Source organism: Mustela lutreola, chromosome 7 (assembly GCF_030435805.1).
Source record: "Mustela lutreola isolate mMusLut2 chromosome 7, mMusLut2.pri, whole genome shotgun sequence".
Classification (NCBI taxonomy): Eukaryota; Metazoa; Chordata; class Mammalia; order Carnivora; family Mustelidae; genus Mustela; species Mustela lutreola.
Genome location: NC_081296.1, coordinates 87,430,824 through 87,458,806, shown reverse-complemented (window position 1 = coordinate 87,458,806; position 27,983 = coordinate 87,430,824). Strand labels below are relative to the sequence as shown.

Here is a 27,983-nt window from a genome sequence, read left to right as displayed (position 1 = left end):
TCCTGGGATCTAGCCTTGAATCAGGCTCCCTACTTAGCAGGAAGCGTGCTTCTCCTTCTCCCTCCACTCTTCTCTGCTTGTACTTGTGCACTAGCACACACACACTCTCTCTCTCTAATAAATACATCTTAAAGTAAAGGATAACAGAGAAGAGCTTGTTTTGATGGCAGTGGGCATTTGTTAAACATTAAATATGTTTTTATTAATCAATTTGATTTAGCTGGTCTGCTGGCTCTTTCTATTAAAGAAATGAAGAGATCCTTATTTATTTATTTATCTATCTATTTATTTATTTATTTTATTTGATAGAGATTACGAGTAGTCAAGAGAGGCAGGCCGAGAAAGAGAGGAAGGGAAGCAGGCTCCCTGCTGAGCAGAGAGCCCAATGTGGGGCTCAATCCCAGGACCCTGAGATCACGACCTGAGCCAAAGGCAGAGGCTTTAACCCACTGAGCCAACCAGGCACCCAAGAGATCCTAATTTAATGGGTTAAATTATTCAGCTGAATTTATTTGTTCTGATCCATTAATCGTAATTTAGGTTACTAAGTAACTTCCTTTTTCTTAATCAACAAATATACCTGTGGGTTATCTCAGCAAAAGCATTCTCCCCCATGTGGAAGTTAATTTTATTGTAATTACATGCATAATGGCAAGTGTCTCCATACCTATGATAGTCTCTTTATGCATTACTCTTTAGTGTGGTAAAGGGGCCTGACATGATAGGAGGGGCCAGGAAAAGATAGAGAGTTGCCTCTCTCAGAAATGAGGCAGTTAAAAAGACAAAAATTTCCTCTCACAATAGAAAAATGACAGCAGAAAGTAATGAGTTCTTTGAAAATATGGTGGCTTTACTTAAACTATTTGCAGTATTGTGCTGTTATTGTTTCAAGAATTGAAAGAATGTGGAGTGGGTGTGTGGAATAGAAAAGATGTTAAATTTTTAAGTATTTCATAAAGAAAATGCTTTTGAGGTATTATTACTGTTTTTTGAAACAACCAGTATCTCATTTGGGGAAAAATATTTTATCTATTTATGAAAATAATATTTTTTAGTTCTTTGTGACTTATGTTAGGAAGTAGGTTCAGTTTTTATGTATAAAATTTCCTTTTATGATTATGTAGAAGTTACTAATATTAAGACTTTAAGATTATAAGCAAATAAATTGACTTACAGTTATGTTTATTTTTAAAATAATTGTGTTACCTAACAAAGTTTGGTTGACTGTTTCTATGCATTATAAAACTTGCTGTCATGTTTTCTTATTTTTGATTTCCTGTGTATCATTAGGAAAAAATGAAAATAAATGAATCTTTTATATTTTTAGGCCCGGATAGCATTTTTGCAAGGAGAAAGAAAAGGTCAAGAAAACTTGAAGAAGGATTTAGTAAGAAGAATAAAGATGTTAGAGTATGCATTAAAACAAGAAAGGTTTGTGTACCTCATTTTCTTATATGTGTAATATAAAGTAGGGCAGTTTTCTTTTTTGTACTAGTGTGCAGTGTATTTAAAAGCTCTTTGAAAGATATGAAACCCTGCCCAAAATACAAGATGATACTTTGATTCTTATATGGGAAAAGAAAAGATTTAAATCTTTATTTTTTAAAAGATTTTATTTATTTATTTGATTGGGGGAGCAGTGAGGGAGGAGAAGCAGACTCCCTGCTAAGCAGGCAGCCTGATGTGGGGCTCCACCCCAGGACCCCAGGATAACTGACTGAGCCACCCAGGCGCTCCAAGATTTAATAAATCTTCTTCCCCCGCCCCACCAAGATTTAAATCTTTAAAATTGAAATAATATCTTGTTACGGAATCTAGGTTTTGGGGTTTTTGTTTCTTTAAAGATCAGGAAAAATTTATCTTTACTCAGGTGTTTGTGTTAATTGGGTAATTTACATTTTTTTCTTTCACAGCAGTGCACCCTTTTTTCTAACTTCCTTTGCAAGTAAAACTTAAAAACAGACAATTTGTATTATGTTTTATTTGTTATCAGAGAAATATATACCAGTATTAACTGTGTGGAAAAAGAGAAAGTATTTTCTTTAAACAATTTATTATTGAATTTTCAGGGCAAAATATCACAAATTAAAATATGGCACAGAACTGAACCAAGGTGATTTGAAAATGCCAACCTTTGAATCAGGTAAACTTGATTCTTCCATTAACCTTCTCCTGACCTAATTCAAGAAAAGTTGTTTTAAGCTCATTTTTATGTAACAGCCATATTTTCTTCATTCTCATTTTGCTCTGATGGCGTTGTTTAGTCAGATTGTCGACTACTGTAATATTATCTAGTGTTTTGGGGGAAATAATAGATGAATAAAGTAACTAGCTTTATCTGCATCTCAGTCCTGAGGTTATTTATCCTGTTTTCCTTGTGCTGAAACTTATGTAAAATTGTGGGTACATTTTTAGAATTAACTAGAGGTGAAAGGTAATGCAACAGTTCTTTCTGTGCTTGTAGGTAATCCTTATCCCACATGAGCTTAAATTTTTATTACTACTAAGTTGTTTTCATGTGGAGAAGCTGTGATTAACAGTTTAATTCTGAAAATTGGAAATTTGATTGAATTTGAAAACCTCATAGGCAGCCAAATAAGGGTTAAGAGAAGGAAAAAAAATCTTCGCTTCATCTTGCACTATACTAAATTTTGCATCTGCTCTAAACTAAATGGATATTGAGGACAAGAGTACTATCTGATGAGCAGTTATGCTGGGAAGAGACGGCTAGAATAGGAAAAGGCTAAAAGTTTACTAGTAAATTTAGGGTTCTGTATGATTACAATTTCAGTGGTCTAAACATCTAATTATGAGGATTATTTTGTTTTATACAAATTAGGAATATTATCACTTTCTTATTTCAGGTACATTTAGAACTCATACACATTTTTTTAAAAGTTTTTAAAAAATATTTTATTTATTTATTTGACAGGCAGAGATCACAAGTAGGCAGGGAGGCAGGCAGAGAGAGAGAAGGGGAAGCAGGCTCCCCGCCGAGCAGGGAGCCTGATGTGGGGCTCGATCCCAGGACCCTGAGATCATGACCTGAGCCGAAGGCAGAGGCTTAACCCTCTGAGCCACCCAGGCTCCCCTAGAACTCATACATTTTGATGGTGCAGTTAGATTGAATTCTGTGCTGTTCTTGGATGCTGGTTATTAAGACAAGGAAAAAGTGTGTCTTTATTTGGATATGCAATATTTCTTCTCCTTCTATACTTGTACCATATCCAATAAAGTCAAAGTATATATGGTAGGGCAAATAAGTTTGTATGGACTTTTTTTTAGTTAGGTGGCACAGTAAATTTTAAAAATTTCATTGGTTTTTAGTTTGATATTAAATACTGTTAATGTTAAATACCTAGCAAAACACTTCATACATACAACTTGCAGTTGATTTAATTTTTCTAAACTTAACTAATTTTACCATTTATTATATTTCAAGTTGTTGGCATACATAAAAAATTAAGGAAAAAAATATGAACAGCATGGGTTTCCTTTTTTTTTTTTTTTTAAGATTTTATTTATTTGCCAGAGAGAAAGGTAGGCAGAGGGAGTAGCAGGATCTCTGCCCAGTGAGGAGCCGGATGTGGGACTTGATCCTAGGACCCTGGGATCAGGACCTGAGATGAAGGCAGATGCTTAACCAACTGAACTACCCTGGCATCCTGCATGAATTTCCTTTGATCTGGCTTTTCAGTGATTATGAAGATTTGATAATATGAAACCGTATTATGGCATAATCCTTGGAAAAGCAACAATAAATGATAAAAAGTTGGAAAGGTCTGTATATTTTGGGCCTTGTTTACTACAGTAGTCTTACTGCAGTTAGAGGGAGTAGAGTAGCTTCACGCAACCTAATGGATTCAGAACTTTTCTTTGACTCCTTTTCTTTCTAATGTGGTTAGAATAGTCACAAAGTAAGTATTCACTTCCTAACTCAAGGGCTATCTTCCCTAACTTGATCTTCGTAAATGAGAAGAAGGTGACTAGTTGCAGCTGCCTTGTTCCTGGAGCTATAGTTAGAATTGGCTAGTTGGTTTCAGTACAATAGCTTGTAGAAAACAGACAGATCTCTATTGCCTACAACTGAGTTAAGATTAAAAACAACTGTTTTGTCTGTATAAACTTAACTATTAAAAATTCCTCAAAATGAGGAATAAATGACATCCAATTATTTTACTTACGGGAAACAACAATAGCAAAATAGATTGCTTTAATTGATGTAGCAAAACTTCATGGTGTTGAGCAGGGGAAAAAGACAAAAGGATGGGCTAAATACAGCATGCAAACAAAATGGAATGAAATTATTTACATCAAAGTATAGTTCAAGAGAGCTGTTGAACAAATTAGTATTGCCTTTTATATATGCACAAAATCAAAATGTAAAAATGTGTAAAATATTGTCTTGACTGAAGTACAAGATGTGAATGTTTTTGTACCTGTGCCTCAGTAATAACCAATATATATATGTATTCTAAACCTTACACTTATAGAAGGGGTTGTATCTAAATATGTAAAGAGCTCTTTTTCATGCCTTTAGGAAAAAAAAATCTCTAACAGGAGAAAAATAGGCAAAAGACTTGAAAAGGCAGCCCATAAGAGAAAATATCCAAATGGCCAATAAGTAGATGAAATGAGACTCAGTTTTATTAGTTATTGAGGACATACAACCAAAGTGCAGTGTATATAATTAGAGACCTATCAGAATGGCTAAAATAACATACAAAAGAGAAAAAAGGTGAAGTGTTGATGAGGATTTAGAACAACCATACCTACTGGGTTCGAGATTGAAAACTGATTGAACTGCTCTGAAAGTGGTTTGTCAGTGATACTAAAGGGAACATAGACATAGCAGCATGCTCTATGGCCCAGTATTTTGCTTCTAGGTATTCTACTCCTTAAAAGGCATACATATGTTCACCATAAGGCTTGTGTATAGTATGTTGTATTAAAAATCAGGAAACAACTTGAATGACCTGCAGTGTTAGAATGAGTACATATACTGTGTAATATTTTAGTATAGTGGAATGCTCGTTAGCAACAAAAGTAAACAAACTAACTACACTTGACAACATGGACAGCATAAAACTGAAAATTGATACAAACGATTTTGTGTGTATCAAGTTAAAAAATTAATCTAGGTTTTATAAATCAGGATAGTATTGATACCCTTTTTAGGAGTGTCTAGTGACTAGAAGAGGGCACAAGGAAAGCTTTTGGGGTGCTGATAAATGTTTTGTTTCTTCATTGAGGAACTGGTTACGTTGGTGTGTTAAAAAATTCATTGATCTATATGCTTCTGATGTACTTCAGGGATACCCTTAGCAGCATTATTTATAATAAGGAAAAGTAGAAAATAATGTCAACATTAGTGGACTCATTAAGTAGGCATATACTTTCTTTGGAATAATAGATAATCATTTTATGATATTAATTTATTTATTACTATCAAGAGAATGTTGAGAATATTCAAATACATTGAGAATATTCAAATACAGCTTATGCTACAGTGCACACATTGAACCCCTCTTTTTTTTAAAGAAAGAAGTTTATATATGTATTTTGAGATGAAAAATAGGACTAACACTATTGGTGAAAGGATTTGAGGCAGTTATAATTCTTCTAAAAATATATTTTTTTCTCCAGTGGTTATGTATTATATGTAATTACACGGTAAGCAAGTGGTATAAATAGAAAAAGTTATAAGCAAAAATAAAGAGGCTATTAGGATGAAATAATTGTTTCTAGAAATCTTAGAAATTCATGTGTTCGTGGGAAGAATGAAAAGATGTTAATAATGGGTTAGGGTTAGAGAAGTAATGCTGCTACCAGTATTTGTTCTCATGACTTTGAGGAGTATAGGAACCTAACTGTGAGCCATGCTAAGGGTTCTCAACATTTAGTGTGAAGGCTGATCTTCTATGATCCTCTCTTCTCTGTTTGATTTTAATTTTCATAATAGGACTTTATAGGAAAATATTTCTATAATATTGTTTGTGCTGATAATAAAGTTTTAAGTCTCTAGGGATACTTTTTTTTTTTTTTTAGATTTTATTTATTTATTTGACAGACAGAGATCACAAGTAGGCAGAGAGGCAGACAGGGCGGGTGGGGGGGAAGCAGGCTCCCCACTGAGCAGAGAGCCCGATGTGGAGTTCGATCCTAGGACCCTAGTATCATGACCTGAGCCGAAGGCAGAGGCTTTAACCTACTGAGCCACCCAGGTGCCCATCTAGGGATGCTTATTGAGAGCTTGACTCACTTCAGATTATAGTATTTTTTTTTTTTAAGATTTATTTATTTGCTTGAGAGAGAGAGAGAGTGGGGAAAGGGGCCCAAAGGAGAGAGAGGAGAGAAGCAAACCACCCACTGAGTATGTGCCCAGGATGGGGCTCTATCTCATGACCCTGAGATTATGACCCGAGCCAAAATCAAGAGTTGGATGCTTAACTGGCTGAGCCAGCCACCCAGGCACCCCTGTATTATTTATTAAACTCTCTCTTAATGCTTGTACTTTTATTCCAGAATAAAATATGACTTTTTAATTGTAGTAGAAACTATTTTCTGGTTTAAGTTTTAGTTCTCAAACTGAAGTTGATTATATGAAGTGTTGCTTAAAGTTAACTGATACAGACTCTAAGTTATTCAGTGGTTTTATATATATAAAGCTTCCAAGTGCTGATTTTGAATGCTTAAGTAAATATTAAATACAGCCTTTTGATTTTGAAAGCATTCAACCCAGCAGAATTCTGGTAGTTAAAAACATTTATTTTTTAGCATTTCATATCAAAGCCTAGTATTTTGGCTTTTGAATCTCTAGTAGAGTTTATGTACTCTTGGGTTTTCCCAGTGTTAAAACAAGGAGGGTCATACCTGAGTTGTGTAAGTTATTGGGATAAATGCATTTAAAATGAGTGACCCACAGTAAATACTCAATAGTTGTTAACTTACTTCTGTTCTTTATAAAATATTTATTTATATTTTGTGGGAATTTATCCCTGAGAGAACTTTGGCAATATTTTCTCAAGACTTGAAATAAAATGCGTATGAAATCATCTGGGTTTTTTTTTGTGTGTGTGTTAATTTTTAGAAGAAACCAAAGACACAGAAGCTCCCACAGCACCTCAGAATAGCCAGTTAACGTGGAAGCAAGGCAGACAGCTGTTAAGACAGTAAGTAATGGTTCATTTTTAGCTTTCTTTAAGGATCTAGGTATGAAAGTGCTTAAGTACTTTCATACCTAGATCACTCGCAAGTGAAAAATTGTTTGGTGATAATAGGACAGTGTGTAGAGTTTTCAAATTGCTTTCTTGCTTTATTAGACTATTGGATCTTTTTAAAGTTTGTCTCCTCTGAATGTTCTTTTGAACACTACTCAGGATGATGTTTTCTTATTTGAGGGGTAGAATGTCATAAAAACTGGATGACTGGAAGGCAAGAATAAAAACAGTATAGAGTTCATAGCTCAGGATACTCTCATTCCCATCAGTGCAGAATTCATAAATTTGGGTTACGTAGGAGTATTACTGGTTTATAGAGGAATTGAACCAGTTATCTGAAACCTTTCATAAGTGGCTTGTCAAATCCTACTTTTTACTTGTATTTTTGAGGAACATTTTGATGTTTGAATTATTTTTTTTAATGTTTGAATTCTTTGCTGTATTAGAAGTAATTATGTGGCATATCTTATTATCTTTAATCTATTTGTTTTTTGGCCATATGTTTTTAAAGCTTTGGTACCTGTGTACTACTAATATTCTGGGTAATTTACAATTATTCAGACTTCTCACCTATATAGATGTTTAACTTCACTTCAATAACCCAGTGAAATGTGGTGAGACCCTTCATCTTATTATTACCTAGAACTTACCTTACTCTGGAATATTCCATGATCCAACATTTGTCTTATATTCTACCTTTTCTACCCCAATTCCCATGTTGTTTGCTCTCTGACCTTATTTTGATTCTTACCTTAGATTCTTGACTAATTTAATTTCCCCCTTTGGCTCCTTTAGCTCTGGTTGGTTTTATTTTGTTTATTTGTTGATGTGGGCTTTTCTTGTTTTTATTTTTACCTAGTTCCAGCTTAGACCAATCATCCAACACCCTTTTGCTAGTACCCCTAGCTTTCTTGGTGCCCTCTCTTAACCCTCTCCCACCAGTCATTTTACTAAACCCACAGTATCCCACCCCCAGTTCAGTCTTGCTGTCTGCTTCTTCTGTTTCTAATTAAATCTTGGAGAAAAATCACAGAGTCCCCTGAATGTCTTTACATATTCTTAGTTTCCTGTACAAACATTGTAGAGAGCCTTTCTTCATAACCCTGGCCATGTCCTGCTCCCATTACCCTCAGTAGATACTCTAAACTTTTACCATATCTTAGCCCATTCTCCCTTACTTATTAGAGCACCTCAAATTCTACTTCACTGAAAATATGAAGGCTGTCAGGTGAGAACTCCCTTAACTTTATGCTTTCCTTTCTGTAGATGTATTTAAACCTCAAATTTATCACTTTAGTTTCTGATGTTTCATTCAAAGTCTTGAAACTATCAGTCCAAACTCTTAGTGATTAAAACTTGAACAAGCTTTAGTAAAACAGATTAGTCTTTGGAAGGATGCTAGAGTAGCTAGCAGAATTGAAAAAAGTGCTGAATAACTTGAGTATCCAGAAGACAAGAGCTGACATATACCTGAGGTCTTCTTAGGGAATGGAAAAAATCACGATACGTTCTTATTCTTTGGTTTTCTTCTCCTCTGTATATCAGTTTTAATCTTTTCTACTGAAATTCAGAATTGGCTTACTTGATCAAATACATGCCGGTGAGTCAATTATTTTTACCTAGTTGCGTGAGATCTTGGCTGCTCATTCAGACCACATGGTTAGAGTGTGATGGCATTTGTTCCCCCAAAAAAGAGAATTGCAGTTTTTAGAAGAGTGCAGTAACTGTAGAGAAATTGGTTGTACAGTATTTCTCTTATAAAAACCTAATGTTATTGCCTGGATTAATATTCTGTCTCTCCACATCTTACCCTGAGAATAGTTTATCTCTGTAAACTGAGAACAGTTTATCTCTATAGTTTTCCTTGTTCATTTCTCAGCTGTGTATTCTGTTTTCTACTTCGATACCAGATGGAAGCTACTCACAAACATACTTAAGAAAGAGACTTTTTTTGTTCCTATTTCATCTTTTGGAAGCATTTGACATTAACTCTTCATTCTTTTTTGAGCCTTTTTTCTTACTTAATCTCTGCTGTCATTTCCCATCCTTATTTCTCAAGTGCTTTCTTTTAATTTTCTTAGATTTTCTCTTATTTTTCTAGTCCTTTAGATGTCTGTATCCCGAGGCTTTCTGTTCCAGAGTTTTTTCTCAGGGTAACTTCATTAAAATCCATGGCTTTAAATACCGCTGAACACTGATGACTCTCAAATCTATATACTGAGTCTATTCTCTTCTGAGCTTTGACCTTTTTTATTATTGTGCTTAATAAATATTGTCACTTTCATAGATACTACATGATTATGTGATAGTTACCGTATAAACCAGATTTGGACACCTTATTCTTCATTTCATTGACTAGAACCACCATCTATGTTAGAAATCTGAAAATTTTCTAAAATTCTTTTATCTCCATACATTCTTTTTTTAAAAAATTACTTTATTTATTTATTTGACAGAGAGAGAAAGAAAGAGAGAGAATCGGGCGCCTGGGTGGCTCAGTGGTTAAGCCGCTGCCTTCGGCTCAGGTCATGATCTCAGGGTCCTGGGATCGAGTCCCGCATCGGGCTCTCTGCTCGGCAGGGAGCCTGCTTCCTCCTCTCTCTCTCTGCCTGCCTCTCTACCTACTTGTGATTTCTCTCTGTCAAATAAATAAATAAAATCTTTAAAAAAAAAAAAAAAAAAAAAAAAGAAAGAGAGAGAATCACAAGTAGACAGAGAGGCAGAGAGAGAGGGAGAAGAACTCCCCACTGAGCAGAGAGCCCGATGTGGGGCTCGATCCCAGGACCCTGAGATCATGACCTGAGCCAAAGGCAGAGGCTTAACCCACTGAGCCATGCAGGTGCCCATCTCCTTACATTCTGCTGCCATATTTATTTGTGCACCATGTCTCTAAGATTATATCTTGTTTATTTTTCTCACATTTATTAGCTTCAGTTTTATTTCTTGCTGTTTTAGTAGTATTCTAACCAAGTTCCCTATCATTGGCTTTCACCTAAAAATCTTTCATTCTTTGCCAGTAGTGTCTAAGACTCCTTTTAACATCCTTCCTTAGCCTGTCAAATGCTTCTAGAGGATATTCTTCATCACACAAAGCCGTTCATGACCCATTATGTATTATGTCATAATCTAGTCCCTTTTTCTTTTCAGATCTCATCCTGGATCCTAAGTTAGATATAAAGAAAGTTTCAGTACCAGATTTTAGGTCCTAGAAGAACAACTAATCTGTGCATCATCCTCTGGCTAAGAACCCAGGTTTAAACTTAGAATGTTGCAGTACTGAGGTTTAGTTCTACTCATTCTTTACCACTTTGTGGACTTTTTTTTTTTTTTTTTTTAAATATATCCTCAACTCCTAAAGCTTTTTAGGTTCTTGGGCTTTTTAGGTTTCACGATAATCGTCCCTCAATTAGTGTTAGCATACTATATGCTTTTTAAATTAAATTTTGGTTTATAATTGGCCTTGTTCTCTTAGAACTGGAACGAGTCTATAGAGAAGAAGGTTTTGTGGCAAAGGAAGATTATATTTTAGAGATTTATGGTTTTTTCTGAAATTCCTTGATATGATTTTGAGTTAACAAGTTTATAGGTCTTAATATATGAGTTTAAATATTTTAAATTTTCTCTTGTAGATATCTTCAGGAAGTAGGTTACACAGATACAATATTAGATGTACGGTCTCAGCGGGTAAGGTCATTACTTGGACTATCTAATTCAGAGCCAAATGGATCAGTAGAAACAAAGAACTTAGAACAGATCCTGAATGGAGGCGAATCTCCTAAGCAGAAAGGACAAGAAATCAAAAGGTATGATCTGTACTTATTGGTTAACATTGGTCATATAATGGGTACTATGAATCTCTTTAACATGTTACTTTTGTTAATTTTTAAAGCAGGTAGAGTTCAGATTTAAAGACTTTTTCCTTCCTGCATGGTACCGTGGGCAAATTTAAATTGATCTCTCTTAACTTTTGATACCAAGAAATCGGCTATAGTTATGAAATAGGTGCAGATTTAAATTTCAGTTTAAGAGTAATTTCATGTAGTTCAGAGCTACTTTAACATCCTGATTTAAATTTTTGATAGGGTACTTTCAATAAATTATAATGGTACTCTATAACTAGAGTAGTAATGGTCATTTACACACAAGTATGAAAGAAACAAAGTTTTGTGTTATGTTTGCTGTCAGAAAGCCATCAGGTAATACTTTTTAAAATTTAGTGTCTTTACTGAGATAAAATTCTCATACTATACATTTCTGCCATTTAAAGTATGTAGTTTATTTTTAGGATAGTCAGTCTCTCAGCCATCACCACAATCTTAGTTTTGAAAATACTCATCATTCCCAACAGGAACCCCAAACTCATTGGCCAACATTCCCCGTTCTGCTCTGCACTCATTTCACTGCCAACCCCAGGCAACCACTAATCTACTTTGCTTCTATAGATTCCCTATTCTGAACATTTCATATAAACAGTTATTTTGTGAGTGGCTTCTTTACTTTAGCATAATGTTTTTTAAGCTTCATCCATGTTTCAGTAATTCATTCCTTTTAAGTAATACTCTGTTCTATTGATATATCACATCTTGTTTATCCATTCCTTGTCAGGGAAGTTCCAAACTCTTATCCAAAGTGGGTAAACTATTTTACATTCCCACCAGAAATTTCTTCATGTCCTCATCATCTTTGATGTTTTTTGTCTGTCAGACGCATCTTTGGTTAATACAGACTTGATAAATGCAGGTGTTAATAAGTAGGTAGAATTTTTTTTTTAACCACTAGATGTCACCTTGAAAACATAGGTTGGAAGGACGTAGAAGAGAAAAAGAGAATGGGAAGAAACAAAATGAGTTCCTTGAGTTCCTTTAGAGCTTAAGAAATGAATGCTATGTATTGTTTATAAACTAGCAGTATTTCTTACCTTAGCTATATTTCATGACATTATGCTTTTGTTTAAAACATGTACATGTACTGAAAATTTCAAATTAACATAAACCTTTGCTTTAGGGGTTTTATTTCTGAGAAATAAGGCCTCTTGAGTAACATTTGACATCAAATAGAGCTCTTATTTTCTTTACTCTGGATTTCAGGAAGCACAGAATATTTTTGTGGTATAAGAGAAAAAGCAAAAGTATTATGCATTTTTAAGCTTGTTAGCTAATCAGGCTGAGTAGTTCATAGAATTTATAAATATTTAGAGGAATGCACTTTAGCACACCTGAATCTGAATTAAATTTCCACACCAGACTTAATCTTCTTGTAAAGCTCCTTGCCTTTCCAAGATTAAGACTTTAATAGGTTTCTTTTCTATTGTGTTAAAAAAAAAACAAACACATAACATGAGATCTATCCTCTTCACAATTTTTAAGGTGTATAGTGCAGTATTGCTAACCATAAGGACAATGTTATAGAGTACACCTCTAGAACTTTTTAATCTTTTATGACTGAAACTCTGTACCTATTGAATAGCAACTCCCTATTTCCTCCTCCTACCAGCCCCTGGCAGCCACCATTCAACTCTCTGTTTCTATGAGTGACTACTTTAAGTACTTCATGTAAGTGGAATCATGTAGTGTTTGTCCTTCTTTGACCACCTTATTTCACTTAGCATAATGTCATGAAGGTTTAGCATGTTGTAGCATATGACAAGATTTCCGTCTTTTTTGGCTAAGTAATATTCCATTGTATGTATATACCACACTTTCTTGTTCCATTCATGTGTCCACAGATGTTTAGGTAATAGTTGTTCTTAATCAAGGCTGACTTCCATCTTAATGAGTATACTTACGTATTCTGAATCTGCACTAATGCAGGTATGTGGGGTTCAGCTATTATTCGGGCCTTTGAAAACTAGGAATGAGAAAAATGATCTAACATGTTGAGATTTTAGCAGAAGGATGTTTATCACATTCTTATTTATAATAGTAAAAAGTTAGAAGTAATCTTAATGTTTAACAGAGCAGTGGCAAATTTTAAATCATATTATTAGAGGTTTAATGGTTTAGAATGTGAATTCTGAGGAGGACTGACTAGGTTTAAATTGTGACTTTGCCACTTATTAGTTATGATTCTGGGCAAGGTACTTAACCTTCCTGTGCCAGTTTCCTCACTGGTAAAATAGTGATGGTAGGGTTAATGTGAAGAAGAAATGAATTAATAGGGAAGCATTTAGAACATAGTAAGTGCTAGTTGTGGTGGAATACTGTGTATCCTATTGAAATGTGACCCTCCCAGGGTAATGTTTACTAGATTCCGCTGAGTGAATGTCACTCTTGTATTTGTTGGTTTATTGGGGGGGGGGGGTGTTTTGAATACACAGAGCATCATGTCACAAAGCATCTGCTTTATGAGGATTCAAGGAGCACAGAGTTCTCTTAGATCTTGCAACAGGAAATCTTTGCTGCTTCTTAGTAATTGGTTTGATTTACCTGCGAACCTTCAGTAGTTGCTCTCTCTCTTTACTCTGTTTGGATTCTTGCCATATTTGTGCCCTGCAGACGTGCTCCCTCACCCCCGGCTGACTTTTAGCCTTTTACTTAGCCAACCTTGCCCTTGGCCTCCGTTTTATTTTCTCTTCATCTGGACATTTTAATTTTGTTTTTTAAAGATTTTATTTATTTATTTGAGAGAGAGTGAGAAAGAGCATGAGAGTGGAAAAGATCAGAGAGAGAAGCAGACTCCCCGTGGAGCTGGGAGCCCAATGTGGGCCTTGATCTTGGGACTCTGGGATCATGACCTGAGCCGAATGCAGTTGCTTAACCAACTGAGCCATCTTAATTTTCTTATTCTGTTGATTTTCTTTTTACAGTGAGAGAGGATAGTAAATACATAGTTGGCAATGAAAAAAAACTATTACAAAATCCATAGACAGAGACTTTTGCTTAAGCATCATGGATTTTAAAAGGCGCATTTTAGTTATGTGCCTTCTGGAACCTCTGTTAAAATTACAGTTAAAGACTTTTTAAAAACGCATTAACGCAGAAGAACAAAAAACTGAATATGTAGAAAGAATGCAAAGATGTACCATACATCCTGATAGGGTGAGTTTAACAATTTGAAAAGTTGGCAAGAGTATGGAGGATATACTGTTCATCAGATAGGGAGCATTTAACAGTTTTGGAGGGGCTGGAAAGAAAATGTAGGAATATCACATGCTTTAAAACTAGGGACATTCAGGAGCAATAATAAAAGGAACAAGCCAAATTAAAGTCTTAAAATGCCAGCAAAGCTCTAACAGCTAAGGAATTAGAAGTATCAGATACATCTGGATTAGGTTTAGAGAGGGTTATGATTGGAGTATTGGTTTAAAGTTTATGTAAGAGGTCGTTAGAATCTCAGATCTCTTTTACCTGTGTAGGAAGCTAAACATTCCTCCACCTGTGGTGGTGTATTTTCCAGTGAAGTTCCATGATTTTTGATTTCTTAAGATATAAAGCAACTCTAGGATAGAATCTACTTAACTGGAAACAGGAGGATTATCTGAATCTCCAGCTGAGCAGTGAGACTCTTGTTCTTCTAGTATTTGGCTTCTGGTATATTGGCAGTGGGTCTTACATCCCTTCTAGGCAGAATGTTGAAATTTATCACATAAATAGGAAAGACTTAATGATACTAACAATTGGGATCTGCCAGTGAAATGGTGAGGCTCTGTCCTTTCATGCAGAAGTGAAGCCAGTCACTTTGGCAAACCTCACTTGTGTACTCAGTACATACAGTTAGCCTTTGGTGCCTCACTCTTAAAGGTGAACATTTCAGGAGAGACTTTACTACGGAAATTGGAAACCAGGGAACCAAAGAAAAAAGGAACTCAAAACAGGGAGCAGATTTTCAAAACTATAATTACTTTTCTGAAAAGATTAAGATAATACCTCTACAAAACAAGTGGGATGTTATTTAGTGATGGACATTCAGGAGGGCATGGGGTGTAATGAGCGCTGGGTATTATATAAGACTGATGAATCACTGAACTCTACCTCTGAAATTAATAATACACTATATGTTAATTAATTGAACTTAAATTTTAAAAGCTCTAAGAAAAGGTTCAATCAGAAATCAAAAAAGAGCTGTTAGAGATTAAAAGGTGTGATAGTAATAATTTCCATATAAAACTTGGAGGATAAGATTGAAGAATCACCCCCCCCCACCTCCACCCTCTGAAAAGAGAAAAGGGGAAAGAAGAAAGTAGGACTGAAAAGAGGTAAATTCAAAGATCAGTAGGGCCAACATTTGACTAGGAGTTCCAGAGAGAACAGGTAAAATGGTCTTGAAAAAATATTAAATTAGTAATAAAATTTTCTGGAATAAATTTATAGATTGTTAATTTTCAAGGATGTTTCCAGATTGAACGGATTCGTTTCAATTACACTATAAAATTAGCAAAAAAAAAAAATACAAAGGCCATCATCATGAATGCTAAAAAGAAGCATCTCAAAAGAAACAGTATGTTAGCATGCAAGTAGGGTAAAGTCTCAGACCTTTCATAGTCTGTGGTGGCTTTAATTTTCATTTTCCTGAAGAATAATGATGTTGACCATGAGTTGATGCCATCTATGCATCTTTTGATACAGTGTCTGTTTGAATAATGTTCCCATTTTTTATTGTTTTTATTTGTTACTGTTATTTAACTGTTCTTTATGTATTATGGATACAGGTTGTCTTCATAAAATATATGACTTGCAAATATTCTCTTCCAGTCTGTATGCTTTTCTTTAAGTTCCCCAACACTGTCTTTTGAAGAACAAAGTTTATTTTTTTTTAAAGATTTTTATTTATTTATTTGATAGACAGAGAGAGATCACAAGTAGGCAGAGAGGCAGGCAGAGAGAGAGGGGGAAGCAGGCTCCCCACTGAGCAGAGAGCCCGATGTGGGGCTCGATCCCAGGACCCTGAGATCATGACCCTGAGCTGAAGGCAGAGGCTTAAACCAATGAGCCACCCAGATGCCCCAGAAGAACAAAGTTTTTAATATTGGAAAGTCTGATTCATTTTCTTTTATGAATTGTGTTCTATTTGTCTTTTAAAGCCATCCATGTGTATTGCTGTGATGAAATACAATTTTAAAGAGATGCCTGGGTGGCTCAGTTGGTTAAGTGTCTGCCATGGGCTTGGATCATGATCCCACGATCTTGGGATCAAGTCCCACATCAGGCTCCTTGTTCATCGAGGAGCCTGCTTTTCCTTCTGCCTCAGCTTCCTCTGCTTGTGTTCTCTCTCTCTCCCCCTCCTCTTTCTCTCTGACAAATAAAGTCTTATTTAAAAAATACAGTTAAAAAAAAATACAGTTAAAAAAAATACAGTTTTGGAAACTTAAAACATGATTTTCACTTTAGAGACATCTCTTTTTTTTTTTAATTTTTAAGATTTTATTTATTTATTTGAGAGAAGGAGAGAACTAGAGGGAGAGAGAGCAAGCATAAGTTGGGGGGATAGAAGGAAAGGGCGAAGCAGGCTCCCTGATGAGCAGGGAGCCCAACATAGTACTTGATTCCAGGACTGTGGGATCATGACCTGAGCCAAGGTCAGACACTTAACTGACTGTGCCACGCAGGCGCCCCTATAGACATACATTTCTATCCAAGGGACAATACTACTTAATTTGTGAGAGTTTGAAATGGAATTCTCAGATCTTAAATGTACTAGTTTCTATTTTTCTGTCATTAATGTACCAGTTTTGCCGCTTACCTTTTTGCTTTTCATTTAATCCCCAGATGTTAAGGCATACTGTAAATATTGAGCTGAAAGTGTGTGTTGTGTTACTGTATCTTTGTTTTACTGATTTGTATTTGGAAAAACATCTCTCTCTACATTCAGTTTTTATGCAGGTCCTTAAACAATGAGCTGGATTAGGTAGAGTATATAGAGACCTATTAAAATCCATGCTATGTTAAAAAATTGTCTGAATTAGGGTGGCTGGGTGACTCAGTTGGTCAAGTGTCTTATTCTTTTTTTTTAAGATTTTAGTTTATTTTAGAGAGGGGGGTATCAGCCCTCAGGAAGAGGGAGAGGGAGAATCCCAAGCAGACTCTGCACTTGTGTGGGTCTGATGATACAGGGGTTGATCTCACAACCCTGAGATCATGCCCTGAGCTGATACCAAAAGTCAGATGCTCACCAGACTGAGCCACCCAGGTGACCCTGTCTTCTGTTGATTTCAGGGTTGTGAGAATCAAGCCCTGCATTGGGGGCTCCGCACTGGACATGGAGCCTGCTTAAGATTCTCTTTCTCTCTCTCTCTCTTTGCCGCTCCAGGCCCTGCCCCCTTCAAAAAAAAAGTCTGAATTGTATTTTAGATTGTTACTCTTTTTTAGATTGTTACTCTTTTTGAACTAGATCATCTAGTTCAACCCAAACAGTTTACAGGTAAAGAAATTGCAGCTAAAAGGTTTAAGTGACTTGGCCAAATTCAGTCATCTAGATAATGGTAGAGCAGAGACTTTTATTGTTGGGCTGAAATTTTCACTGTTCTCTTGCTTTGTTATTAGATATTAAATAGCTATTTGAAAACCCTTTTTTGTACATAGAGAAGGGACTAAATTATAGTTTAAAAATGACTTCATAGGTAGATTAAAATAGACGATCGTTATTACCTATTAATTGAATGATTCTGAAAGACTTGAAGAAAGTATTTCTTTAGTATATTCAGAATCCTGTTTTATAGGTAAGAAAGTCTGTGAAATGGATTGGAATATCTGTATCTGATTTACCCCATAATTTTAAATCTGGGCAGGTTTTAGTCTTCAGACATTTGGACCTCTGTAAGAGGTTGTAGAGCTATAAGAAATGTTAAGTTTACTTGCTTGCTTATGATGGCTTTATTTTGAGAAATAATACCACATTTGAGTGTCTGTTACTATAAGATTTTGACACAGTAATTACTCAAAGAGAAACTTAACAAAACAATCACTTTTACTTTAGTCAGAAAACAATCTTCAAAACATTATTTTCTTGGGTAAAATACTTAGGCAATATATTATAAATAGGTTATCATTTGAAGCTCTATACTGGTTTCAAGTACTGTTTTAAAATAGGAAACAAAGAAATATTAGAATTAACCATTGGAATATTTGGATTCATCTTTGTCCCCTTTGACAGGCCCTCTGGTGATGTTCTTGAGACATTCAATTTTTTAGAAAATGCTGATGACAGTGATGAAGAAGAGGAAAATGACATGATTGAAGGCATCCCAGAAGGAAAAGATAAACATCGGATGAATAAACACAAAGTAGGAACTCAGTTTTTAATTTTTTTGGCTAAAGTACATATACACATGTATTTGGAGTAGAAATTTTCAAGATATCTTAAGTTACATTAGAAGTGATGGATTATTGTTTATTTTATCATCTCGATTGAAAGTTTTATATATTGTCAGTTCTCACTATTACCCACCTATATTAGAAATTATTATTTGCTGTATCATTCACTAAATGGCAAAAAGGGGTCTTTTTTTAATAGAACTAGTCTGGCACTTTGAAACTTAAAAAAAAAACAAAAAAACAAAAAAAAACCAACCACCTTATCCACTCCTGCTACAGTTAAGAATCACTGCTGATGTCTGTCTTTTCGTGTACAGTACACAGATGATAAATAAAGTGAAGCTGCAGTGGGGATGCTCCCACTCTGGGGGAGGGACTAAACTATAGGTTATAAATGTATGTGTCTACATTCTTGTTCTTTGATAAGGATTAATAAAAATTTACTTTTCCTCATAATCTAAGAAACTGAGTTATTAATTTTATCAGTGATGTGGGTTAGCTATAAGAGTATACACAAATTAGATGATCCATTTATGAATTACCACAGTAGTATAGAGTATTTCATGTATCTAAAAAAAAGTGCATGGGTTAAGTTTTGTTTTCTTGGGATATTATAATAATGTTCTTGTTCCTTAAAAGTTTTTAGGCTATTAAAGCAGTTTTCAGCCTTCCTTTCACATTTCATGTATGCGGCATACTTGTGTGTAACATGGGTAAATGGAGAGATCCCCCCTCCTTTTTTTTCCTTGGGAGGCAAAGCACCATTATTATCACAGCTATTGACTTAAGATCAGTTAATATTCTTATTATATTAGTCATGCCAGAACCTTGTGAATTATGGACTACATGTGCAGTTCTCAGTGAGTGAAGTCAGTTTAACACAGTGTATTATCAGAATGTAAGTGAGTAAAAGGACTTATAAATAGGGGTAATTGTGATCCTATTCTAATTAAAGAAGTGAACTACTTTTGATTATTATTTTAACCATTTTTAGCGACCTTTTTTTTTTTTACTACCAGATTACTTACATCACATCTTACAGTAATCTTCACATGACACTGTTAAGAAATTAATATTTGCCATTTATATGCATATATTTGGGGATTGGTGAAATAAATGGAAAATCTAAAATTTTGTATAAGTAATTTAAAAATGGGAGTGCAAATATAAAGATAATTGTGTGGAATCATATAAAGGACCCCTTTAAAATCTAGGATAAAAGTAATTCTTGGCTTATGTTCCATTTTCAGATAGGTAATGAAGGTTTAGCTGCTGACCTAACTGATGATCCTGATACTGAGGAAGCACTGAAAGAATTTGATTTTTTAGTGACAGCTGAAGATGGTGAAGGAGCTGGAGAAGCACGGAGTTCAGGGGATGGCACAGAATGGGGTAAGGTGATAAAGAAATATGGGGGCGGGAGAATAGCCTTTAAGGATATATTGGTATTGAATATTATACGTGGAATGTGAGTATTTGAATGTATGGTGGCAGTTGAACGAGAACAAGGGGAAGTGGTGTTGAATAATCTCAGGGTATTTTGTACCAATTTATTTAGATTTGGTGACAAAACTATTGTTTAATATATGCCTTTTGGTGGATTTTGATTTTTGGAACTTACCTTGAGTTAAAGTTGAAAGAAATCCAATTTTTTTCCTCTTAGCAAATTAAAAAAAAAAAAAAAAGCACATCTATGTAGTTTTAAGCATTCCCATTATTTAATTTAGTAATGAATCTAGGTTTAAAGATTTGACTCTTGTTATGCCCATACAATGTTACCTGACTTATTGCTAGAAAGTAATAAAGCTACTACTCTTGAATTACAGCTTTACATTGAACAAGGTTTAGTGAATGTATTAAACTTTACTACATATATTTAGTAGTATGCATATGTTAGGGCCTAGCCTTTGGAAATGATACATAATGCAAATAATAATCCAGCTATAACTGAAAGGAAGCAGTTCTATTTATACAGGACTTAAAACTCCATTAGAAAATAAAAGTATAAACATTTATTAAGATAATAACTTAGGTCCACTCTGTTGTTCATTCAATCAGCTTCGAAAACCAGCATGTTGTCTGGCAGGTAGAACTCACACTATGTTTATAGAGCTTTATTGGAGAAGGTCACTAAGTACCTTATTGCACATTTTAAAGGAACACCAAAGTTGCTTAGTTACTAGCAGGAGGAGTTATCACTAACTACTTAAAAACTACTTTGATGATGGGGAACACATATTATTTAAAAATGCCTCATTTGTGTACTGAAACTGAATTTACTAATAGCAGGAGAAACAAAACCTAAGAGGTAATGTAATTATTTACTATCCTGATAACAATTTAAGCCTAAAAATCTGAGTTTTGTTACTTGCTTTCTTACTGATTATAATTCTTAAGCATCGTTTCAGACCTTTACTTATCTCTTCTTCTAAGTGGAAAGAGAAGAGGCACATTAGTGGAAAATTTGAAAAAAAAATTCAGAATTACCTTCTAGACTTTGAATATACATTTTTGTACTTACTATTTGAAAATGGCTATCTTCTAGTTTACTTTTCTTAAGAATTAGCCTTGCTCAGGGGGCACAATAAAAGTATAAAAGTTTTCTTTAAGCTTCTTTGTGCAACCCATTCAATGTTAGAAATACCTAATTTTTTCCCAGTAGATTCTAAAGTACTGTCCCCCCCCACCCCGGGTTATTTTATAATTATGTAAGTACATTTAAATTATATAAGTATATAATTATTTTGTAATTAGTGTATTTTAGGAGTTTAGAAACCCTTCTTCTGTGAAGAAGAAATTAAAAATAACCTATAATGCCACTGTGTAAGGAGAATCATGCTTAACATTTATATATGTGTATCTGTCTTTAACAAAGGATTTTGCTTAGTTCCAGTTTATAACCCACACTTTTTTACCTAATACATTGTTCTTCTGCAGCGACATTTTTTTTTTTTAAGATTTTATTTATTTATTTGACAGAGAGAGATGACAAGCAGGCAGAGAGGCAGGCAGAGAGAGAGGAGGAAGCAGGCTCCCTGCTGTGCAGAGAGCCCGATTTGGGGCTCGATCCCAGGACCCTGGGATCATGACCTGAGCCGAAGACAGTGGCTTAACCCACTGAGCCACCCAGGCGTCCCTGCAGCGACATTTTTAATAGCTTCATAATATTCTGTCAGTATGTTCCATTATTTAATTGGGGTCTTACTGATGAACATTTAGATTATTTTCATTAAAGAAAATAATCAGCAGTTTTCAAATATCTACATAGCTAATGCTTGGTATATAACCATTCCTGCTTTCTTTGCCTAAAATTGCTGGAATTTTAACTGTCAAAAGAATATACAAAAATTTCAGGAATTTAGTTTGTATAAAATGGCATTATTTCTTTAATAATGAAATGCTATATTCTGTGTAGTTGAAAGGCTTTTGGCTCTAGAGCAGTTTGAAAAGCAGACCTAACTAGTGAGTGATAACAGTAAACTATTACTTACTTTTACTATTACTATTTGACTGTGACCTGAATCTGTGTATATGGAAGTAACTGAAAGTCTCTTCCTTCCAGATGAGATTGAACCATCTTTAAAGCATTTTAAGTTCTTTAGAAGGAAAAGAACAAAATTGTTCAGGCAGTTTCTTTCCTTACCAAATGCAAACTGTCAAAGGATCTATGCACTGTTTCTGTATTTTTCATTTCTACTCAACAGGTGCTATATTCAGTTTTTCCAAAACAAAGAGGATGGATATACAAACATACCTTTATTTAACTCATTTGCTTAAATTTGAATTTACTTACAAATGGGAAGGTGACAGTTTTTGAGATTTAAATTATTGGGCAAAAAACTTTTTGTTGTTGTTGTTGTTATTTATAAGTAATGTATCCTACTGAAACATATTCCAGTATCCACCCAAGGTGGGTAGTCTGTTGTTTTTTATTTTGTAACATTATAAATCTCAGATATTCTAATTTTGAATACTTTCATCGTATAAAACCACTGCTTTTTTAGGAAGCTTCTAAATCCTATTTTTCTTCTGTTATCTACATTAGGTAGTCTGAGTTTAATTTTGGTAGTTTTTAGTTCTTCTCATAATCAAAAATAGTAGTAGGCATTTCTGATTTTGCTATTTCTCTCATGGAGACATGGCATTTTGAGCATGTTTGGTTATTTTCTCCTCCACTTTGAAAGTGTGATTTGTGGAAATTTATAGGACTACCAAATGTAATTAGTACCTGAATGTTTGTATTTAAATATTATGGATTGGATAATTAAAGTACTGAATATTTGCATAAAGTGATGTTACATTTTTATGCTATATTAAGTAGATTTATATAATTCCTCTACTATGATAGTTAGAATTACCATATTAGAATTTTATGTTTTTGTGGTTTTGAGTTGTTAAGGGTCATTTTTTTGTGTGTGCATATTTGTGTTTTCTTTTAAACAAAAAGTTCCCCTAACTGATTCAACCTCATTTCTTGGTATTTTTCCCCCCCTAGATTATTAACAAAACAGAATTAATATGTAGAAGATTATGCTGCCTCTTCCCTTTTGCTCTTAACTATTTCTTATAAGCAGTATCAAATCAGCTGTTATTACAAGGCAAGTTTCAGGATGTTTTTTGTGCACATATGCATTCACCAACCTGTTCTTTGCACTGCTTTGAGTTAACCTTTGTTTTCTAGACTTTAGGTTATCTTTCAAGTAATATTTGTTTTTTTTCCCTTAGGCTTATCCTTTTTATTCCCTTTTGCTTTTTCACTCTAGTACCCTTTGCTACTTGAATTAGAGTTACAACTTTATTTTTCCTATAGAGGTCTTTTAAAAAACTGTTGAGGCTATCTTACTAAAATTTTCTGTCCTATGGCATTACCTATGTAAAATTTATACCACTGAAGCTTTTTTGTTTTTAAATTTTCTTTCTATAGGTTTAAAAATACATCATTTGGCTTACTTTAAGTGGTTACTTAAACAATTATTGCTAGTTTTATTAAGATGAATGCAAATGATTTGTTCTTTAGATCACATTTTTGGGGGAGTGTCCAGTGAGTTCACAGAATAATTTTGATTACAGCCGTTTTCAGTAAACTTCATGATTAGAGTACACAAAAGTAAATTTTCTCTTTAAATCAATATTACTGCAGTATTACAAACAGTACTGCAGTTGGAAATTTGACAGATAATCTTATGTATATGTTTCAATCTTGAACAACCTAGTTTGTGTAATTCAAGTTGGCAAATTAACTTAAAGCTTTGAATTTAGCTTTTTACATCCAGATTGCCTAAGATCATAGGTATATCCATAGGGGAGAAAGTGATAACAAGTGTAGTAGAAAAGGCTCAAGGTACAGTAAGTAATTGAATTTCTACATGCCATTCAAATATGAGAATTTTTATATTTACTACAAATAGCAGTCTATAAGGGGCAAAAAAGGCTTTTTAATGTCCACTTTATGGATTATGTCAGTGAGGCCTAGGCAGTTTTACAAGACTTGTAATCTGGAATATAATGAGTTATCAGAAATTTAGCAAGTGTGGTTTCCCTAAAATCTCATTATTCTCTCAGTCCTGTTCAGTGACTTAGCCTGTGTGTTTTGATACAGTTCTAATTTAGTAACATGCTTACATAAACTCATAGCTGTTACTCTGTAACAGAATGTTAAACTTTCTAGTAACATGACTATTTTAAAACTAAACAAATGACGGGAAAACCCTTAATACTTAAAGTAATTCTAATAGACTTATTTTTATTCTGCTTCTTTTTAATGCTGTTTTCTTCTAGTTTACTATAGAGTAAAATTTTTCCAGGCACAAGTATTTACTTAAAATAAATACAGATTTGTTATTCAGCTAAAATAGCTGAAGTTTCTTCTTTAGCAGATGTACAGCAATGTATGTTTTCACTTCTCCATGCTTGTCACTGCTTTTATCTTACCCTAAAAAAAATCAACTCAAAAATTCTTCAGTGGAATTTGAGTTTTGTTTTTTTGTTTTTTTTTGCTAATCTTAGTTGTAGACCAATGGAAGAAGGTAATGAGATGTTGAACTATTTGGGTGGGGTGGGGGCCGAGGTGGGATTCTTTGAATGCTTTGTATGTATTATTGGAGACAATGTATTTTGGAACTATATGTATGTATTATATTGGACTAGAATGCCTCTCCATTAGTATAGTTACCCGTGCATGCAGAATCAGTGTGACAGAAGGTGCATGAATATTTTCATCAATAAAATGGCACTGACCTTTCCAGCTTGCACTCTTATGAGTAGTTCGCATGTAATTCATTCATTTGCTTTTATGATGCTGGCTGAATAATTTTTATGAACATTTTTATAAAGATGCAGTGATCTCTTTTGTATAACAGTTTTCTAATGTCAGTCCATTGAATATTACTCATTGAAAGAATAATAACCTTCAAATTTGTGATTCATAGATATGAAGCACCATTTAACTGGTAGTGTTAACTGTTTAGAAACTTATGAGATGGGCATTGAGAGTTTGAGTTGTGAATACCAAAACTGAAACTGCACCTTTAAAGTATTTTGGGTATATGCTGTTAGTGTATTTTTATTATGATTATGTAAAACTATAACAGTTTACTGCCAACAGCTTGCATTGCCAACTGCTGATTTTTTTTCTTTTAATAATATGCTGCATGTAGATAAAGATGACCTCTCCCCACCTACTGAGGTTTGGGATGTAGACCAGGGATTAATAAGTAAACTGAAGGAACAGTACAAGAAGGAACGAAAGGGGAAGAAAGGGGTGAAGAGTAAGTGCAGATTCTATTATAATTTTTGTATACCAATCTCTTAGAAAAAAATTCTTCAACTCTTGCTTTTTTGTGTGTGTGTGTACCTTTTTTTGGTTTCATTGGGGGCAACTAACTTTAAACTTTGTTGTATAATTGAAATTTATTTGAATATAACTTAGGCTGTGTTATTAATCAAGTGAAAAATCATTTTAAATAATGTTAATAAGGATGAAGGAAAGGTTTCAAGGGAGGTTTTCTGTTTGGTTTAAAGCTTTAAAAATTTTACCAATTTGTAAGGAATATTGGCCTTTGAATTAAAGTAACAAATTAAAAAATGTTTTAAAAATTAAAAGTAACAAATTTGTTCAAAAGGGAAAAAGTATAAATTTCCTTGTTTTTGATAAATAGGGTATTATAGCTATAACCAACTCTTGCCCAGGTTATATTTCTTAGTTTGGAAATCTTTAAGTATAGTGAATATAAAAGCCCTTTTCATCATTGCTGCTTTCTGGTCTTAATCCAACAGCAAAGCAGGAGGACAGCAGAAAAATCTCTCCTGGGTAGTATTTTGTTGACTACTGTGGTGGAAGGCTAATAAGAAGGGTAGTGATGCCAGTAAGGTTTGTTTGGTCTCTAGCTGAGTAACTTTTTTTCATAGTATTTTTCACTATGTTGCCTATGATCAGCTTACTGTGAAAGTATAAATTCAGCTATAGCACCTCTCAAGTGATACAGTTCATTTTCATTTTTTGAATCAAACTTTAAAAACAGCCACATGAAAAGTATCTTCAGACTTTTGAGTATTAAATGAAGAAACTTGAAGCTCACTTTGGGGAAAACTTTATTTTGAACTGGCTGTTGATTCTTGCTAGTCTCACTTTTTTGACTATGTCAAGGACAAAGTGATAGCAAAGGCTAAAACCATATAGGCATTCTTTTTATATTCCTTGACAGAGGAGTTTATAAAATGGCAGGTGTAACTGAAATGCGTGTAAGTTTTTTGCAGTAAAACTTTTTAAATGGTTTAATTTATTGTGGAAGCTAATAAGGGGAGTTTTGGGAACTTGTTACACAGTTTTCTTTTCTAAAATTATGCTAATTTGCTATGCATGTGAATGAAAAGAAACTTTTCTAAGAAGTTTCAGATTATATAGTGAATTGCTTATTGTATTTAAAAACATTTAGTGCTGGGCAGAGGCTGTGTTCAGCTCTAACATCATTTACCTACGTAATTCATGCATGTTTAGTATAAAAGTACTTTTGCATGATTGACTATTTGAATATAGATAGACATGAAACATTGGAATTTGGGGGTGTAGGTCTTTTTAATGAAATGTAGTTTATTTTAATATTAGATTACTTATTATCTGCGTGCTGTTTATGAACTGACTTATCTTTTGATTTCTTTAGAAAATGTTAGATAATGTTGCTTAATTTAAAATATAAATACCCCCCATTTTTTCCTCCTGATATGATTAGATCTTTTTGAGGTTTAGAAAATAATATATAGGTCAGTTGAAGGTCTTTTTCAGTTGTAGGCCTTGAACCTATCTAGAAAATGTTACACCCACATCTTTAAGAAATACTAGAAACAAATCAACTGAAGCTAAAATTCAAAACCCCCATAACATTTGAATTTAATTAACTTTTAAAAATAGGACCATTGTATCAGTTTTATTTGCCTGTTTAGCTGACATTTCATAGAAGACATCATTTCATATCAATAAGTATTCCTCTGTATAACATGTTTTCAGGGTTTTTTTTTAACCATCTACCTTGTTGTGAAATATAAGATTGGAGAACTATGTGAAGCGAACAAAGGAGGATTGCTGTGATACAAATTAGAAGTTGGGCCCGCAGAGCTATGCCTGAGGCTCTCATGTCTCAGTATTGGGGTTTTGTTTTTGTTTTTGTTTTTGCATTGTTTTATTATCTAGATACGTACTCTGTTATTTAGCCAGGTCTTTTTAATTTTGGTTTTCTTTCTTTCTTTCTTTTTTTTTTTTAAAGGAACTAACTTTGTTTATATAATAGTAAAAAGTAACACATGCTTGTTACCCAGACAGTGTAAGAAGTATAATATCTAGAAACATAAAGAAAAATGTGAAAAGACCCACAATCTTAATACTTAGAGATTAATATTTGACATACATCTTTACAACTTTTTCCAAGTGTTGTCTTTTATATAAACCACCTTTTTAATTTTTAACAAAAATATTGTAATATTTTTAATTCATTTTTGTCTTAAATGTTTTATAGTCATCTGAAAAAGATATAATTTTAATGATTACATAGTTTTGCAGTTGGTAGATTTAACCTGGCCTCCGTTAGTTAGACCTTTATATTATTGCTCATTTTTAATGTTCTTAGAAATGTCTGGGTCTTAAGGTTGCCTATATATATGTACATATAAGATTTACAGCAAAATGTTTCAGGAATGTATTAGGAGGTAATGTGTTTCTTTTTGCACTTATTGTGAATTTAAATAAAACCTTTTTGCCCTTGAATATATCAAGTTCAGTGTGAACTTGTTGGCTCTGAATCCCTGATGTGGAGATAAAACTTAAGGAAATAAAAAACTTTTTTCAGTTGATGGATCATAACTTCTGTCTTAATCTAGGTAGATTAACATTAATACAAAGATATCATTTTATATGAAAGGGATAATTCCTGTATTTTCATATTCTTATTACCTGTTTTTGTTGAGTTTTATTCTGATATTTTATTAGATATAGCTTTGTACAAGATAGAATAATTTGTAAGCT

General features: G+C 33.8%; 1 protein-coding gene across 3 annotated transcripts in view; it reads left to right on the top strand.

Annotated features, from left to right (window-relative positions):
* Positions 1-27,983, top strand: part of STRN3 (striatin 3) — a 117,544-nt gene that overhangs the window by 57,076 nt on the left and 32,485 nt on the right. For 2 of the 3 annotated variants that reach the window (XM_059181849.1, XM_059181847.1), the window contains exons 2-8: positions 1,328-1,431; positions 2,070-2,143; positions 7,091-7,172; positions 10,850-11,023; positions 18,309-18,438; positions 19,720-19,861; positions 25,126-25,236. In XM_059181849.1, coding sequence (XP_059037832.1) covers positions 1,403-1,431; positions 2,070-2,143; positions 7,091-7,172; positions 10,850-11,023; positions 18,309-18,438; positions 19,720-19,861; positions 25,126-25,236 — 742 coding nt within the window. In that variant the 5' untranslated portion in view covers positions 1,328-1,402. The remainder of the gene's footprint in view (positions 1-1,327; positions 1,432-2,069; positions 2,144-7,090; positions 7,173-10,849; positions 11,024-18,308; positions 18,439-19,719; positions 19,862-25,125; positions 25,237-27,983) is intronic. The other variant, XM_059181848.1, reaches the window with a different exon arrangement.